Below are 16,247 nucleotides of genomic sequence, written 5' to 3' on the forward strand. Positions count from 1 at the left end.
ATGGAATACCCTTCAACAGAATACTACGCAGGAGTTAAAGAAGGAGGTGGAATCCGTGTGTACAAGGACACTTGGGTGGCTCAGTGGTTTGGCGCCTGCCTTTGGCCCATGGCATGGTCCTGGAGACCTGGGATCGAGTCCCACGTGCGGCTCTCTGCATGGAGCCTGCTTCTGTCTCTGCCTCTCTCTGTGTCTCTCATGAATGAATAAATAAATAAATAATCTTAAAAAAAAGAATATGTGTGTACAAATATCAAAACGTGGTTAGGATTTATTAAGTGATATTAGTAAACTAAAAAGTAAGCATAGGATGCGGATTATGGAAGGGGAGAAGTATGTGTCTATGTAACATTTCTATATAAGGTTGTTTAGAAAGATATACCAATTTTAACACTCTGGTGGGGAGGAGAGCTGATGAGATGGGAAACCTCCACTTCTGCTTTCTTCCTTATATGCACCGTTTCTCATAATAATCTGCAGAGTACCCCCCCCCCCCGCATTACAGTCACCTGGGCTGTGAAAATATTCCTAGGACCTACTGCAGACCCAGGAAGGATCCCCAGGGTAGGGTTCTAGAATCTGCACTTTTTCTTACTTAGCTTCCTCCTACTTCTGGATTCCCTCACCTTCCCAACATATTATTGCAAGACCATTGAAACATACAGAGCATAAAGAACATCCATGTAAAATACATTGTACCCCAGTGCAAATGTGTGCGCTTTCTGTGTGCGCGTGTACATACTCACACATACTCCCGGGTATTGTTAACCTCAAAAACAGAAGTCAGTTTTTTTTTTTTTTTTTTTTTTTTTTTTTTTTTTTTACCAGCCAAAATAGGTTTATTTGGGAATAACAGAGTATTGCAATTTAGGACATGCAAGCTATGGCAAAACCATAGGCAAGTCCTCCAAACATAGGAGAGGAACGCTATTTTATGGAGAAGAAAGAGGAAATTGGGAGATGTTCTGAACCAAAGTCCTTTGGAAAAAAGCAGGAGTTCAAGGTGGAGATGATTTCTCATTGGCTGAATTGTAGCTGTGGTGGATTTTTTGGTAAGAGGCGCAGTCCAGTTTTCCTTGTTGGGGACTGTAATGCACGATTCTGCCCCGTGGACCACTCTTCTCCTGATAACTGACGGTTCCTATAATCGACACTGAGTAGTAAGGCTCCCTCCACCCTCTTCTAGGGTATCCAGGACACCTCCCTGTGAGCGTGCACACCCGCATGGTCTCCCTGAGCGCGTGCACAATGACCCACGCAAGCGTGTACGGGCTCTGTTGGTGAGTGCGCGTGCACACACACGCATGCATGACGGGCTGTCTCTCCCGGTGAGCGCGCTGCACACGCACGCGTGTTTGCACATGCTGTCTCGATGAGCACATTGCCATATACGCATGCAGGCCTACCTCCGCGTACGTGCACACAGTTCGGCTGCACGGTGGAAAGGAGGCAGACGTCAGGGCTTTCCCGTCTGCACCGGGAGCCGCACACGGGGACCAGCTCAGGTGCCCCAGACACCGACCCTCTGCCTGCCCCGCCCCGTCCGAGGCTGGCTGGGCAGGTCTGGGTGTCCCTTTTGCCCGGTGGGAACACGTCTGACCCTCAAAGCAAAAGACTGACTCACGCGTGCGATGAAATACAATTTTAAGGACGAGGCACCGCAGGGCGACGCAGCCACCTGTACCGCCAGCCTCGGAGCTCTCGCGCCGCCCCCGCCCCCCACCCGCGGCCCCGCCCCTCGAGTTCCCCGCGGCCCCGCCCCCGACGTGAGGGCGGGCTGCGTGCCGGCGCGGGGGGCGTGGCCTCGACCGCGTCGCCGCGCGCCGTGCGGAATCTGCGGCGGCCGTTGGCCGCTGGCGCGGCTTGGGCGGTTGTCTTGGAGAAGCAAGATGGCGGCGACGGCGGCCGCGGTGGTGCCGGAGGAGGACACGGAGCTGCGAGACCTGCTGGTGCAGACGCTGGAGAACAGCGGGGTCCTGAACCGCATCAAGGTGGGCTGGGCCGCGCCGCGGGGACGCCGGCCGCGTCGGGGGCCGCAGGGCCAGGGCGGACAGCGGGCGTCACAAAGAGGCGCGGGGCCGCGTCCGGGCCGCGGACGGGGTGGGGGAGGCTCCCTGCGGGGCCGGGGGCTGGGGGCGGGGTGTCGGGGGCGGGGCGGGCCGCGCGGGGCCCGGCCCGGGGGGCGGCTCCCTGCGGGACTGGGGGCTGGGGGCGGGGCCGGGTCGGGGTCGGGGGGCGCGGGGACAGCCTCGGGGGGCGGCTCCCTGCGGGGCTGGGGGCTGGGGGCGGGGCCGGGTCGGGGTGGGGGGGCCCGAGGACAGCCTCGGGGGGCGGCTCCCTGCTGGGCTGGGGGCGGGGCCAGGCCCGGGGGGCGGCTCCCTGCGGGGCCGGGGTCTGGGGGGCGCCGGATCGGGGGCGGGGCCGGGTGGAGGGGGCGGGGCCATGGGCCTGGGGGCGGGGCCAGGCCCGGGGGGGGCGGCTCCCTGCTGGGCGGGGGGCTGGGGCTGGAGGGGGGCGGGGAAACCGCGCGGGGACTGGACCGAGGGGCGGCTCCCTGAGGGGTGGGGGCTCTCCCAGCCCGGGGGTGCTCTCCCCGCGCGGGGATACGGGGAGCTGCGGCAGCGGCGGGCGCGGGGGCAGCGGCGGGGGACGAGCGGCGGGCTCTGTGCGGGAGAGCATCTCAGGGCGCCCTCGGACCCCTCCGCACCTGCCCGCTTAGGCTTTGGGGTCGCGTTAGTTTTCGCATTTGGGCTGCTAGACAGTGGGGCTGGTGCCTGTGGACGAATGTCGTATATGCACTTCTTGCCATGAAAATTGCCTTGAAACAATTTTTGTTTCTTTCCTTCCCTCCTATTTTTAAAGGCTGAACTACGAGCAGCTGTGTTTTTAGCACTAGAAGAGCAAGAAAAAGTAGAGGTATGAAATCTACAGATTTTAATATTGCCACACTCACCTGTGTTTAATTTCTGATTACTTAGTCGCCGTCCTGGAATAGTAGTACTTGTATTCGTGTGTAGCCGGGGATGGTTTTGAACTAGTAAGGAGTAATTTCTTTAACTATTGGAACACAGGCAAGATTATTCTCCTTTTGTCTGTGTTTTAGAATTCTGGGGTAACCTAAAAAGAAAGTTCAGGTGCTGTAGTCACTCTGAGGCCCGTACTGAATCTTGGGTGGTATAGGTGTATTTCCATAGGGGAAATCTGAAAAACAAGGTCGTAGGAGCTCCGTGAGGCACGGGTTTCATTGTCCTGAGTCTGCAGCACTGTTACTACCTCAGTGTGCACTGTGGATGCCCAGCAGGTGCAGGGAATATAGGATGCAACTGTTGTCCACTCTCTGACCACCCATTTACTTTAAGCTCGTGTGGTCTGTCTCACTGTCCAAAGTCCACTCACTTCTTCATATAAGTGTATTTAGTTTTTTTCCTCTATCATGTCTTCCCACTACTGTGAATAAATATCCTGGAACTTGTCGGCAGGAATCCCTCTGTAATCCTTCTAAAGGAAGGTCTTCACCTTCCTATGACAAATATGTCTCATCTCCTCTTCACTTCTTTAATGTCACGAAGTGCTTCAGTTCTCTTCTGTTTTTGTCTAGGTGTCTGTCTGCTCTCGGTCACCTTCTGTTCTCGACTTCTCTGGACCCTGCAGTTCATGTCTAAGAAACTGCACCTGCTTCATCTTCAGCCATACTTGCTCTGGGAAAAACTGCAAATTTCATTTTATTGAGCAAACTAACCTCCCCTCCTTGCTTTGATGTGTATGCATTAAGTAGTTCCCCAGCACTGGATCACTACTGTGATTCAGTGGTGGGTACCAGCCTCAGCGAAGGTCTGTGCAGGCTGAGTCCTCTTCACTCAGCACCTCCCACTTAGCTTCACTGTTCCTTGCACTCTCAACAGCTGGCCTCGTTTCTTCCTTCACAAGGAAATAGGAGCATCAGGTCCTAACTCTGTATTGCATCCCGCCCCTTGCAATCCATCACTCAGTTCAGAAAAAGCTACCCTGTATGTATTTATTCATACCATTTTCCTACATGTTTTAGTGGAGGAGTCTCTATTTAGTCTAAGAATAGTCACTTTCTCTGGGTTTTGCCTTCCAGGTACCCAGCTCCTCAGCCATTTGCTGTGTCTTTGGCCTCTCCCTTTCTGTGGGTTCTTTCCTTGAGCATAGAAGCATATTTATATCTCAAGGAGATAGCTGTTTTCTTTAATCCATGTTTTGCTTTTAATATTCCTCAATTTTTTCCCTCACAGCCGAATTTGGAAAGAATATGTGTGTCTTTCTTATGTTCCAGACACCCTTTAGCCGTTAACATCTTAAATCCACTTAAATCCATTACCTCTAAGGAATTATCTTTCTGGGATCAAGAAGAATCTTTTTATTGAGTATGTTTTACTTTTTACCTGTGTTCTTAATTTAGTTGTTCTTTGTTGCATCTGAAATTCTTAATTCCTCCTTTCCTTCCTGAAAATCTCCCTTGATATTTGGGACTTTTTTTCTGTTCTCTTTTCTTTTTTCATTTTGAGCATTCCTTGGTTTCTATTTCTCTACACCTGATTCCAGTCCTTGGAGCTATTATCCAGTAGCTCTCATTCTGTGTTCTCTCCCTGGATGACCTTAATTCTACCAGTGACTTCAGCCCTGTATTGTTGAGCCGTGCTATGAGCATCAGACCTGGATGTGACACTACCTGCTAGAGTGGTTTGGCTTATGGGGACCACTCTTTGTCCAAGCAGGAGATCTGAGAGTCACCTGGACCTTGCTCCTCTGTCTGTGTGTCCGCTCTGTCTCCTGGTTCTGTCTGTCAGCTCTGTACCTGAGATGTCTAAGGAGATTCTCTCCTGCCCTCCTAGCTTGTGCTTCGCTATTGCTTTTGCAGATTACTTTACCCCTTCCTTCTCTCCCGTCTCCCCTTTGGTTGTGTCCCTCAGCATCTTCCTGAAGTCGTTTCTCTGCAGTGCTCCTGGTTTAGCTGTTTATAATACATATCTGATCTTGTCCCTCCATTTTCCTTAAGTATTTCAGTTGAGTCAATGTCTTAAAATTCCCTAGACCAGCCTACTAAGGACCTTTGTGATCGTCCCTTCCTTGTCTTTTTTTGAGTCTTTGAAAAACAGCTTTATTGAAGTGCAGTTGACCTATAGTAAACTCAGTGTACTTAGATGTGCAGTGTGTTACATTTTAACATTTATGCAACCATGGAAACAGTCAAGATAGTGTACCTGTACTTGACCCTCCAAGACTTCCTCCCTACCACACACCCCAAGGCTACCCATCCCATGCATTTTAAGAGCCATACATGTGGGGATCCTATAGCACAGACTCTCTTTTCTGTTTTTGATCTGGCTGAATTGATTCAGCATAATGCATTTGAAATTTGTTCATATTGTCATTTGTAGGAATAGTTCATTCTGTCTTAGTCCTGTGTGGTGTCCATTGTATGGATATGTGACAGTTTGTTAAGTCGTTCATTTGCTGATGGGCATTTGGCTGGTTTCCAGTTGTCAAGTGTTATAAATAGGGCCTCTGTGAGCATTCATGTCCACGTCTTTGCTTGGATCTGTGCTTTGCTTTTGAGAAAATGCCCACAGATGGGTCACAGGGTTGGGGTACTTCTAACTTTTTAGAACATTATTAGACTACTTTCCAAAGTGATTACACCATTCATAATCCCATCCACGGAGCATGAGACTGCTGTTACACCTATAATTCATTCATTCTGCTTAAAGAAGCTCGAGTGAGCTAGAAATATTTTTCCTGTATCTATTCAAATGTCTAATGACAAAAATAAGTTGGCCTAAGCACTACACAAAATCATGTTACATACTGCGGATGAGCTGCAAATAGCAAGTGTGTAATTTGAGTCCTGCTCACAGTAAGCATGCTATAAATGGTAGATACCTACAATGACAAAATGTCAACATGGATTTAGAATAATAAATATAAGTAAATGCAGTTGGTTTTGCAATTAAAGTAATAAGATTTCACAGGAGTATTTGAAGATCTAGCTTCTAAAGTGGTTAAAAAGCAATTTATGAAATATTTAAAAGTTAAAGATAAGTGCAAGTTTTCACATATGGTTTCATTTTTATAAGCTTTGGGAGAGTAAATAGCATGAAACAATTCACATAGTAATCAATAGTTACGGAATGGGTTTAGCCATAATTGTATGACTGACTGTATTCTATTTATATCTTTGCCAAAAAATTAAACCACATTGTGTAGTTGTTTTTAGGATAAACACCTGACAAAATATTTCATTTTTTAACAGAACAAAACTCCTCTAGTCAATGAGAGCCTGAGAAAGTTTTTAAACACAAAAGATGGTAAGATGTGTAATTTGTTCCTGTTTGTCTCTGAATTTTCTTTTTCCCTTTTTTTTAAAAGATTTTTATTTATTCATGAAGACAGAGAGAGACAGAGACATAGGCAGAGGGAGAAGCAGGTTCTATTGCAGGGAGCCAGATGCGAGACTCTATCCAGGCATCCCAGGATCATGCCCTGAGCTGAAGGCAGATGCTCAACCTCTGAGCCACTCAGTCTCCCTGTCTCTGAATTTTCAATTGTTGATTCCATTTAAGAGAGTTGATTTTTTTAAAAAAAGATTTTACTTATTTGAGAGAGAGCTTGAGGGCATGTGCTTCCACCCAGGAGTTGAGGAGGGAAGGAGCCTCACAGGGAGAAGTAGACTCCCCTTTGAGCAGGGAGCCCGACACGGGGCTCACGGAACTCTATCCCAGGACCCTGAGATCATGACCTGAGATGAAGGCAGACGCTTCACCAACTGAGCCACCCAAGTGCCCCAAGGAGTTTTAGGTATTTTTTGAAGTCGTGATTCTTATAGGTTTTCATTTTAAAATTGTTTTATTGTACAACTGTTAAGTTTTGAATATTATTGGTCATGGAAAATTTTTGGTTAAAACTTTTTACTATAAGAAGCAGAATAGTCTAATCTGCTTACAAAATGTCATGTTGTCTTACTAATAGTTAGCTTCGAACTGATGATTCTAATGAAAACACGAGACTGAGATTTTCATTACTTGTATTCATCAAAGATAAATTTGTAATTTAAAAAATTTAGAGGGATCCCTGGGTGGCGCAGTGGTTTGGCGCCTGCCTTTGGCCCAGGGCGTGATCCTGGAAACCCGGGATCGAATCCCACGTCGGGCTCCCGGTGCATGGAGCCTGCTTCTCCCTCTGCCTGTGTCTCTGCCTCTCTCTCTCTCTGTGACTATCATAAGTAAATAAAAATTAAAATAAAAATAAAATATTTAGAAACGCTTCTTCTTCAATTAGTTACTCTTACTTCCTGGTGTTAGTGCAGGGGCCTCAGGGCTCTGACAGGTGTGCTCACCGCCTTTCATTTTGCAGGCCGGCTGGCGGCTAGTCTTGTTGCAGAGTTTCTCCAGTTTTTCAATCTTGACTTCACCTTGGCCGTTTTTCAGCCTGAAACCAGCACCGTAAGAGTAATGATTTTTACATCTGTCCTTTGAAACCATCCTTGGTACAAATGAGTTCATTATAACCTGAACCTTAACAAAATTTGACACTTTTTAGTGTTTTACATGTAGTCTTTTGTAGTTGATTATCTGTTTTTCTTAAAAAGCCATCTGAGCTGGGAATAGATGGTACCCATGCTGCATCATAGAACTTTGAAAAGAGTGTTTTGTAGAATTGTTATTATGTCAGACTACTCTCATTCATGGAGACTTTGGATGTAGAGATTTGGTAAAATAAATATATAATTTTTTTTATATTATGGGTATTTTATTCATTAGAAAAATGATCTGAGTTTAGAGATATCTTTAAAAGTTTCAAAAATATTTTTCTTTAACGTCTGAAAATAATGTGCATACTTTTGTGAGTTTTTGTCTTACTTGTCACGTGTTACTTCTTCCTTAGTTTCAAGGTCTTGAAGGCCGAGAGAATTTAGCCCGAGATCTAGGTATTATTGAAGCAGAAGGTACTGTGGGTGGACCTTTATTATTAGAAGTGATCAGACGTTGTCAACAGAAAGAAAAAGGGTCAACCAATGGGGAGGTAAGTATAATTCGAGCCTATGTTACCTTCTTCTGTTTTAATAATTGGCTACTCAGTATAGCCATGCAGATTTTTGCATACATAGTGAATCAAAGTTTAAATGAAAAAAAGCTGTTCCTTAAAAACAAAACAAAGCACACTCAGATTGCATAAATATGCATTTTGATGAAAATTGGAGACACAGTAACTGAGTCTGGTGGTACACTTGTTTTGCAGATGGACACGTAGCATCAGGGTCAAGGGCCAGGCTCTGTTGAAACAGCTGCAGCTCCTCCACTTATTAGCCTTTGGCTTTGGATGTGGGGTCCTCTCCCCGCTCCACCTGTGTAAGATGGCGAGAGCAGGCTGCCTGGTGGGCATCCTGAGGCTTGATGCACAAGTTAGCACGTGTTAAGTGCGGAGAACACTCAGCTCGTTAGTCATCATTTTGTTACTTTAAACATAGCAGAGCTGAACGAGAGGCTGGTTAATAATTTTTTGAGGTTAAGGGCTTTTTAAAAATAGACAAAGTTGTTTAAGCTGTTGATTGTGCTTAGTTTCCAAACATTGTCAAACTCCTGTTTTCTTGATTAGCTACTTCCTTTCTTACTCCGTTTTAGAAATCCAATAATGAGATTAACAGTCTGATTTCTATTTACAAACATTAATTTTGCATGGAGATAGTTTCACAGATGTGGACAATATGGTAGTTGTCTCAGTCACCGGTTTATAGGTAAGAATGTGAGGGGTTGTGCACTGCTGTACTGTGTGTGGAGAGTCCCAGTATGTTTTCTTTTAGAGTCTTTGATCGTCAGGAGAGCCTGACTGAGCACCTGTTGCATATAAGACATAACAAATGGGTCTTTGAAGATATAAAATTTAAGATCGTTTCATGGATGAGAAGAATTAAGAGTTATTAGAGATAAAATATGCTGATGAAAGGAAATGGACATGTAAGTGATGGCTTATGATAATAGAGGGAGTGTACGGTAAATGGTTAGTGCCACACATTTTAGGAGTCTTCAGATTTAAAGAGGAGCAGTGATTTTTCAAGTGGAAATGTTAAATTCAGTCTAGGAGAGGAGAGGACTGGGAAGGTGTTCTAAGAAGCCTGCAGGGAGCTAGGTGGTAGGGTGGGATGCTGGAGAGGGCAGTGAGAGCGGAGCACTGGGGTTGGGGGGTACTGGGGCGGGGAGCAGAACCAGAACTGGGTGGAGGGGGGGCAAGTCAGCCTGTGCAGAGCACACGTTGTCACTGCAACTGCACATTATAATTTCATTCATTTGTAGTTCCTTCACAAGTTTTTGGTGTGTGCTTATCCTATTATGGGCATTGTACTAGCTACTAACAACAACAACAACAACAACAAAAAACAACATAAATGTAAAGAACTCCAGACAGTCTTGCTTCCTACTTTCTCCTGGGCCAGCAGTCTGTCGGTGGTGGTGACCTGTGTTTTTCTTCCGTTTCTGCCCTTGGCTGCTCACGAGTTCAGTTCTCTGTAGTGCTGGTGGCCCTCATTCTCTGCCGTGCTCTCCCTGAGCATGTTAGCCTGAGCCTGGGCTCTCAGCTAGGCTGCATGGGGTCATGTCCCAGCACTGCCTTGTGTGTGACTCCCTTAAGTCACTTAACCTCCACGTTTCTGAAGTTCTTCACCACTGATTGGGGATGCTCGAAATAATAGCTCACGGCGGGTGGTAAGAACTGAGGGAGAGCAGGGTAGGGAGGCTCTGGCAGCAGTGCCTGCAGTATAGGCATCTCCGAGGATTTGCCTTTATCATCGCTGTTTGTCATTTTGTTCTCATTACTGTTTGGTGACTCCCTGTGTCCAGCCCAGTGCTTTCCCCAGCGTGAAACCATGATCTCCAGCTCTTCAGCAGATGTACCCCCCCTACTCCCCATGAACTAACACATTTGAATCTTGTGTGAAAAAACAGACTTCACTCTAACAAAGCGAAAGCTATACATATGAGACAGAAAATCTGCCTCCTCCCAAGTAACCACCCCATTCCAGTTCTTGTTCCAGATTTCTCTGTTTATGTTGATCCTGTTTCTGTGACTCCTTGGTTTCCATCCAAGGAGCCGCCTCTCTGCTTGTGCCCTGGGCTCAGTGTCCTTTTGTCAGGAGGGTGTCTCTGCCCCACCCCGCCTGTACCGGGTGGTTCCAGCAGGTGGTTCCAATAGCAGGCTGTGGGAGAAAGCAAGCTGAGTTACTGGAGAGCTCTCTCTTTGCTGCTAGACAGGGTTTCTGCTTCACACTGAGACCCACTCAGAGCTTTCTTGTCTCGTTGGGTTGATTTGGAAATGAAAACTCAGTGTGTTCTTCATGTGTCTTTCTACCTGGTGGATCTGAAGCCTCTCCAATCCATTTACCCTGTTTAGAGCAGGATAGGATTTCTGTAGCTTCAAGAGGTCATTGTTTTACTTTGAAATTTGAAACTATTATGAAATACCCAATCTTTGCTACTTTTCCCCTCTTGATACTGGGGTATGTCATTTTAACTGGTGGTACGTTTATGTATGCCCATATAAGTCAGTGGTTAAATTCATATTTAAAATTGAGAACTCACAGGTGTTTTGGTTCTTCCATCCTTCACTAGTGTTTATAACTTTGAGAGGAAACCTGTCATTTATACTGAAATAAAAAATTGTAGGTTTTATTAATCTTTGACTTCTGTTGCTGGAGAAGAAGACTAGCTGTGGATTAAGCCCATTGAACTCAGTGATGCTTTTACCAAAAGTGCATTTAAAACAGGTTGCAGGCAGCCCCGGTGGCTTAGCGGTTTGGTGCCGCCTTCGGCCCGGGGCGTAATCCTGTGGGATCGAATCCCACGTTGAGCTCCCTGCCTGGAGCTTGCTTCTCCCTCTGCCTGTGTCTCTGCCTCTCTCTTTTCTCTCTGTGTCTCTCATGAATAAATAAATAAAATCTTAAAAAAAAAAAAAAAACTGAGGTTGCTGTCCCCCATATCCTTTAGCGTGACTTTGAGTGGATTTTGTAGGGTGTTGGATGTTCCCCAGTATGGACAATTCCAGCACTTGCTTGTTAGCTGTGCCGCCCCCACGTCCTCCCATCTAGGGCACCCTTTAGTCAGTCACTCCCTTCCCATCAGCAGCACCCTCTGGTGGTGCTGTCAGCAGTCTGCATCCAGCACCCTTGCTGACTTAATTTTACAGTTCAGCTCTTCATCTGTTACTTTCCTCTTTAAAAATTGTAGTCACTATGTAATGGCAACCAGATAGTTTCCAGATTTCTCATCCTTGATGTTAATTAAGATCCTGCGTGATGTGGTATCAACTCATCTTTCTAGCCTTATGTCTTTTCTTGAAACGTGGAACATATGTTTCAGCCAGGCTTGCTTATACTTGAAAGTGGCTTTTGCTTTCTTGTCCTCTCATCTGCTCTCCACCTGAAATGGTGCATCATCCCCATACCCCACTGTGGAATGTTGTCATTCCTGGTCCTGTCTTCCCCTCTGCCTTCTGGGATGCTTCCTCTTGATTTTCCTGTCTCCCTGCTGGCAGGTGTTGTAACTGAGTGCCTGGCTTTGCCTGGGTGTGGTAGCTGCCTGCCGTTGCCTGGCCCTCTCTACACATCATGCCTTTGCTGAGGACAAGGGCTTGGTCTCACCTTTGTAGCCTTTGCAGGGTCCAGCCCAACTGAGACTCTTCTTCTTTTTAAAAGATTTATTTATTTGTTTTAGAGACAGTGCTTGCATGCGGGATGAAGGGGCAGAGGGAGAGGGAGAGAGAATCTGAAGCAGACTTCCACTGAACCTCATGTGGGGCTTGACTCTGAGCTCATGACCTGAGCTGAAATCAAGAGTTAGATGCTCCACCAGCTGAGCCACCCAGGTACCCTGAGGGGGAGGATTCTTAACAGATGATGTATTTCAAGGTCAGTAGGAACCTTTTGCAGATTTTTGTACAGAGGAAGTACTTGTTTGGAAGGTGAATTTGTGAAGGTTAGATGGTGAAGTTGGGAGACGTTCAAAGACTAGAAGAAGTGAAACCCACTATAAGGCACATCTAGATAGGAATGGTGGCAGTAAACACAGAGACAAATGGGCAGATAAAGATTCTCCTTTAAAGGAAGAAGCAGCAAGATTTGGCAAATTAATCTTATGGCAGAGGAGTAGGGTCTCAGAGGGTGATATGGGAAGAAGAAAAACTTGCAAAGGTGAGATGAGGTTTTCAGCCTGGGAGAAGATGGTGCTGTACCAGAAGTCATGGGGCTCAAGGGAGGAGCAGGAGGCATGAAGAGCAGCACATTTCCATATGTAAAAACTGTAGTCATTGGAAGGATTTTATAGCAAAGTAACCAATATGTAATATGCACACAGTGCACATAGCTGCTTATGATGTAGTGGATGAATTTTAAGAGGTCATTTCCATTGAAGAAACATTTAAAAATTTCTCTTTTGCATTTAGCATAGTGCTGAGAATCGACCAGCTGGTGCCCTGAAGGTGGTGGTTTTGTGATGCTGCAGGGTGGGGTACAGTGCAGTGGGGTGGCCAGAGATGAGACGATAGCATGAATGTGCAGAGGAAGAAGGAGAGTATGGGTCTTTGAAGAGGGTGGTGTGATTTATGAGCTGCTGTTTGATAGTCCCGTGACAAAAGGAAGGAGAGAAGTGAGTCAAGAGAGGGTGAAAAGACTAGATGCATGAGAATCACTGGCCGGTGCTGGTGCAGTCACTGGGACGGGGTGCAAAGGGATCGTGTGGGAAGGTCAGCCAGGGTCAACACATTTTAGTGTTGAACCTGACGACTGAGTGGCTTGCGAAAGGTGACAGAGTGAAATACTTAGGTAATTAGGATCTAAGTGTGTTTTGTTTTGTTTTTGTTGTTTTAGTAAAATTGGAGAAAATCTAATAAGAATTATATTATTTAGAAAGAATTAAAGACACCATTGTGTAGTGGTTTTAAATGCTAAAAATCTATTAGGCATAATGTATATTTACGTTTTACTTTATGTTCTAACCTTAAACTGTGAAATATTTTAGGGTGCACTAGATTTATCTGATGCACATTCTCCACCAAAGTCACCAGAAGGCAAAACAAGTGCACACAGTGCTCCCAGTAAGGTGAGTCGGCTGCAGGGGCACGAGGATTTCTACAGGGCTCTGGTTTTCTCTTGCTCTGACTTGTTCCAAGTTTTGTTTTGCAATGCAAGTGCTGTTTAGTTTCTTGAAATTGCTTTTTTCTGCTTGATGAAGTGTATATTGAAAATTATTTCACACTGTTCATAGTGTTAGGAATTTTGTGTCATAGAAAGGAATGCTCTGTTAAATCACAGGACTCTAGGATATTTGGACTCATTTGATATTTTGAAAATTTTCTTCCTTAGTTGACAAGATTTACTTTTCATTTATGAACTCCTAGCTTGAGGATCCTAGATTCCAGACTATTGTTCCAGAATATTGTTGTGTTGAATGTTGTAGATAGATGACCAGTTCAGGAATGCAAATTACAATGATTTTTTATATTAATGCGCTATTTTGAGGATTTATAAGAAAATATGTGTGCTCTGGTTGGTTGTGTGTGTGTGTGTTGTGTGTGTGGTTTATGGGTTGTTAAAGTTAAGGCCTCCTGATTTCAGGGATTTGGCATACTGGAGAAAAATACTGAGTGGAATGCTGAAATTTCAAGTCCATGATCACAAGAATGAGTAGAACGTGATTGTTAGGGAGCATGTTGTCTCGTGACTGGTTGCAGCACATGGTACATTGGTAGAAGCAGCCAGTCCCACCCCAGGATGGATTTGGGTCGGGTTGTGTTGTGACTGTTGCTCTGATTGCCATCTTGCGGGATTAGGGTGAGGCCCCCCTGAGTACGTGGTCAGAGCAACGCTTACCATTGGTTCCTGGTGCTGTGTTGATTTGGCGGTACAGCTGTGCCTCTTCCATTAGGTGACTCCTAGAGGGCAGGGGTTGTATGCCTAGATGTCTGTCTTGCAGGTGCCTGGGCTCAGATACCGAGTGGTTCCTGTTGTTTTGTCCCTGGGTCTGTGACATTGCATTTGCTTTTTATCTTTTTTATTTCATCTTTTCAAATCATAGGATTTTCTGCTTTATTTCCAGCCCAGGAAAGAGACCATCATGCAGTTTGTACGTGTCCCCTCTCTCTGAGATCTAGTTAGCTTCTCTGTGGGGAAGGTTTTCCCTCCATGCTAATGGGAGGCTGTAACTGTGGTTACAGAGAACAAGGTCGTGAGTAAATTTGAAAAGTACCTTTTAGTGAATTGTCAGATACAGGAGTCTTTGTGAAAAAGCTGTGCTTTCTGTGAAAATGTCTGGCTGTGAAGGGGCTAAAATTAATGCACATACCAGAACATCAGTACCTATAGCGTTGAGCTGTTTGGAAGTTCTCTTTTTAGCAAATTAGTATTTTGTAAAGCAAATTAGCACTATGAACCTTTGACAAGTGGTGTGTGTTCAGGATAACATTAAAGTCTTGGACATGTTTTCTCTATGCAGATTTTATTTTTAAGATCTAAGAATTATGATGAGAATCTTTTAAGTCAATTAGGAAATGTGGCCTTAAGTACAGAGAAGTGCTGTTATTTTTAAAAGGTGGATTTGGAGGGTGGCGATCCCCTCCAGGTGTCCCCTTACTTGCTCTCACCACCTTCTGTGGGTTGCCTGTGGGGCGCTGGAGGCCCGTGGGGGTGGCAGAGGCCGGAGGGGGGGCGGCAGAGGCCCTGTGAGAGCGGCCATGCCCTCAGTGCCATGGAGGACTCATTTCAAGATGAGGCCTTCTGGTGGCAGTTCCGTGTAGTTCTGTGTATGTGGATTTGGGGATTAAGCACTTTCCCCACCTTTTTCTTGCCAGCTGTCTTTTATCTCTCAGTGGTCTTTGAATCATTTTGGGCTCTCAGCATACCTGGTCGGTCTGGGCGCCCATGGAGAGCACTAGGAGCTGTGGGACGTTGTGGCCAAGCCTGGAGCCCAGCCCCATCCACAGGAACCCGCTTTGTGTGCTCCTGAGTGAGGCAAGGCCAGGTGAGGCCAGGGCAGCTCCTGGAGGAGACTGCTCTGGAGGCCGGGCCTGGCTTGGTGGTGGAGCGCAGAGCTGCTGTGGGGCAGGGCAAGGTCGCAGCGTGTACGTGGGACCCAGTAGGTGTGAGGTACCGTAGTTACACGGGTGGAGCCACTCGAAGAAGAGAATTAAGGAATGAGAAGAAAAAATATGGGTTTCAGAAAGGAGCATATCGATTAGGGCTTCCATTCCTGAGAGCTTTTCTCATAGGAAACTTTATTAGTTTGATGAATTAGTTTCTTTGTAAAGATTTCTACTTTGTGGTAAAATGTCATTTTATTCTCATGCTCAGATACCAAGGTATAAAGGACAAGGTAAGAAGAAGACAAGCGGGCAGAAGTCTGGTGCCAAGGTAACATGCATGAGGGCAGAGGGAAAAAGCAGCCTGTGCCACCGCAGACCGCCAACTCTGTGGGCCTCCTAGCGGGCACTGAATCCCTATTGGCTGAGGGTTCAGTGTTCTATGCCAGTGTCACTGTCTTCTGTCTGAAATCAGAATACAGCCAAGTCATGGGGCGTAGAACAAAAAGTAATTTGATTTTTTGATTTTTATCCAGGTGAAAATCATACTGTTGGATTTTAAAAATGTGCTGTCAACAGGTTTTACTTGGAGAATTCTTTGTTTCGTTGGCAATAAAAAGGTTGAAAATACGTATTTCCATTTTGAATGGATGGTCATGTACATATTCTTAACGTTATGATTTTTATCTGAGGTAAATAGAGCATCAAACTGCTTTTTGGATGAGTCCCAATTGATAAATTAGAGGCTAAACTTAGTTTCTTTCTAGACATTTTTGTGTTCAGCATTCAGCAACTTATCAGACCACTGCACAGTGATTAGCCTTCCCTGAAGCCCTGGCTCATGGTAGACCCACCGGGACACACAGGGCTGGGCGAGCTGATACTGCAGTGATGGGTGCCGTGGCTGCTTTTTTTTCCTCCCCAAAACATGACAAAAATTGACTAAACCAGTAGATTAGCTGCTTTTAAAATTTAAATATTACAGGTCTTAGAAGCACTACTCATCAGTACACTTCTCACCTTATCTAGAATAAGATACTTAAGATATTTAATATTTAGTTCTGTGAGATTCTTCAGCTCTCGTTGAACCTTAATTTATGTGTAGATTATTGAAGACCTTCAAAATTAAAGGGTTTTTGAAATCACATTTGCTATTTTAGCTGTCT

The 16,247-nt window shown here is 45.7% G+C and overlaps 1 protein-coding gene across 5 annotated transcripts in view; it reads left to right on the plus strand.

The window, feature by feature from the left end:
• Positions 1-1,839: 1,839 nt before the first annotated feature.
• Positions 1,840-16,247, plus strand: part of CEP43 (centrosomal protein 43) — a 30,085-nt gene continuing 15,677 nt past the window's right edge. For 2 of the 5 annotated variants that reach the window (XM_055310967.1, XM_055310968.1), the window contains exons 1-6: positions 1,841-1,991; positions 2,863-2,916; positions 6,275-6,329; positions 7,375-7,469; positions 7,906-8,043; positions 13,026-13,106. In XM_055310967.1, coding sequence (XP_055166942.1) covers positions 1,890-1,991; positions 2,863-2,916; positions 6,275-6,329; positions 7,375-7,469; positions 7,906-8,043; positions 13,026-13,106 — 525 coding nt within the window. In that variant the 5' untranslated portion in view covers positions 1,841-1,889. Of the gene's footprint in view, positions 1,992-2,862; positions 2,917-6,274; positions 6,330-7,374; positions 7,470-7,905; positions 8,044-13,025; positions 13,107-15,352; positions 15,413-16,247 lie in introns of all 5 variants that reach the window. The other 3 variants (XM_055310965.1, XM_055310966.1, XM_055310969.1) reach the window with 3 other exon arrangements.

Source organism: Nyctereutes procyonoides, unplaced genomic scaffold (assembly GCF_905146905.1).
Source record: "Nyctereutes procyonoides isolate TBG_1078 unplaced genomic scaffold, NYPRO_anot_genome, whole genome shotgun sequence".
In the NCBI taxonomy this organism is placed as follows: Eukaryota; Metazoa; Chordata; class Mammalia; order Carnivora; family Canidae; genus Nyctereutes; species Nyctereutes procyonoides.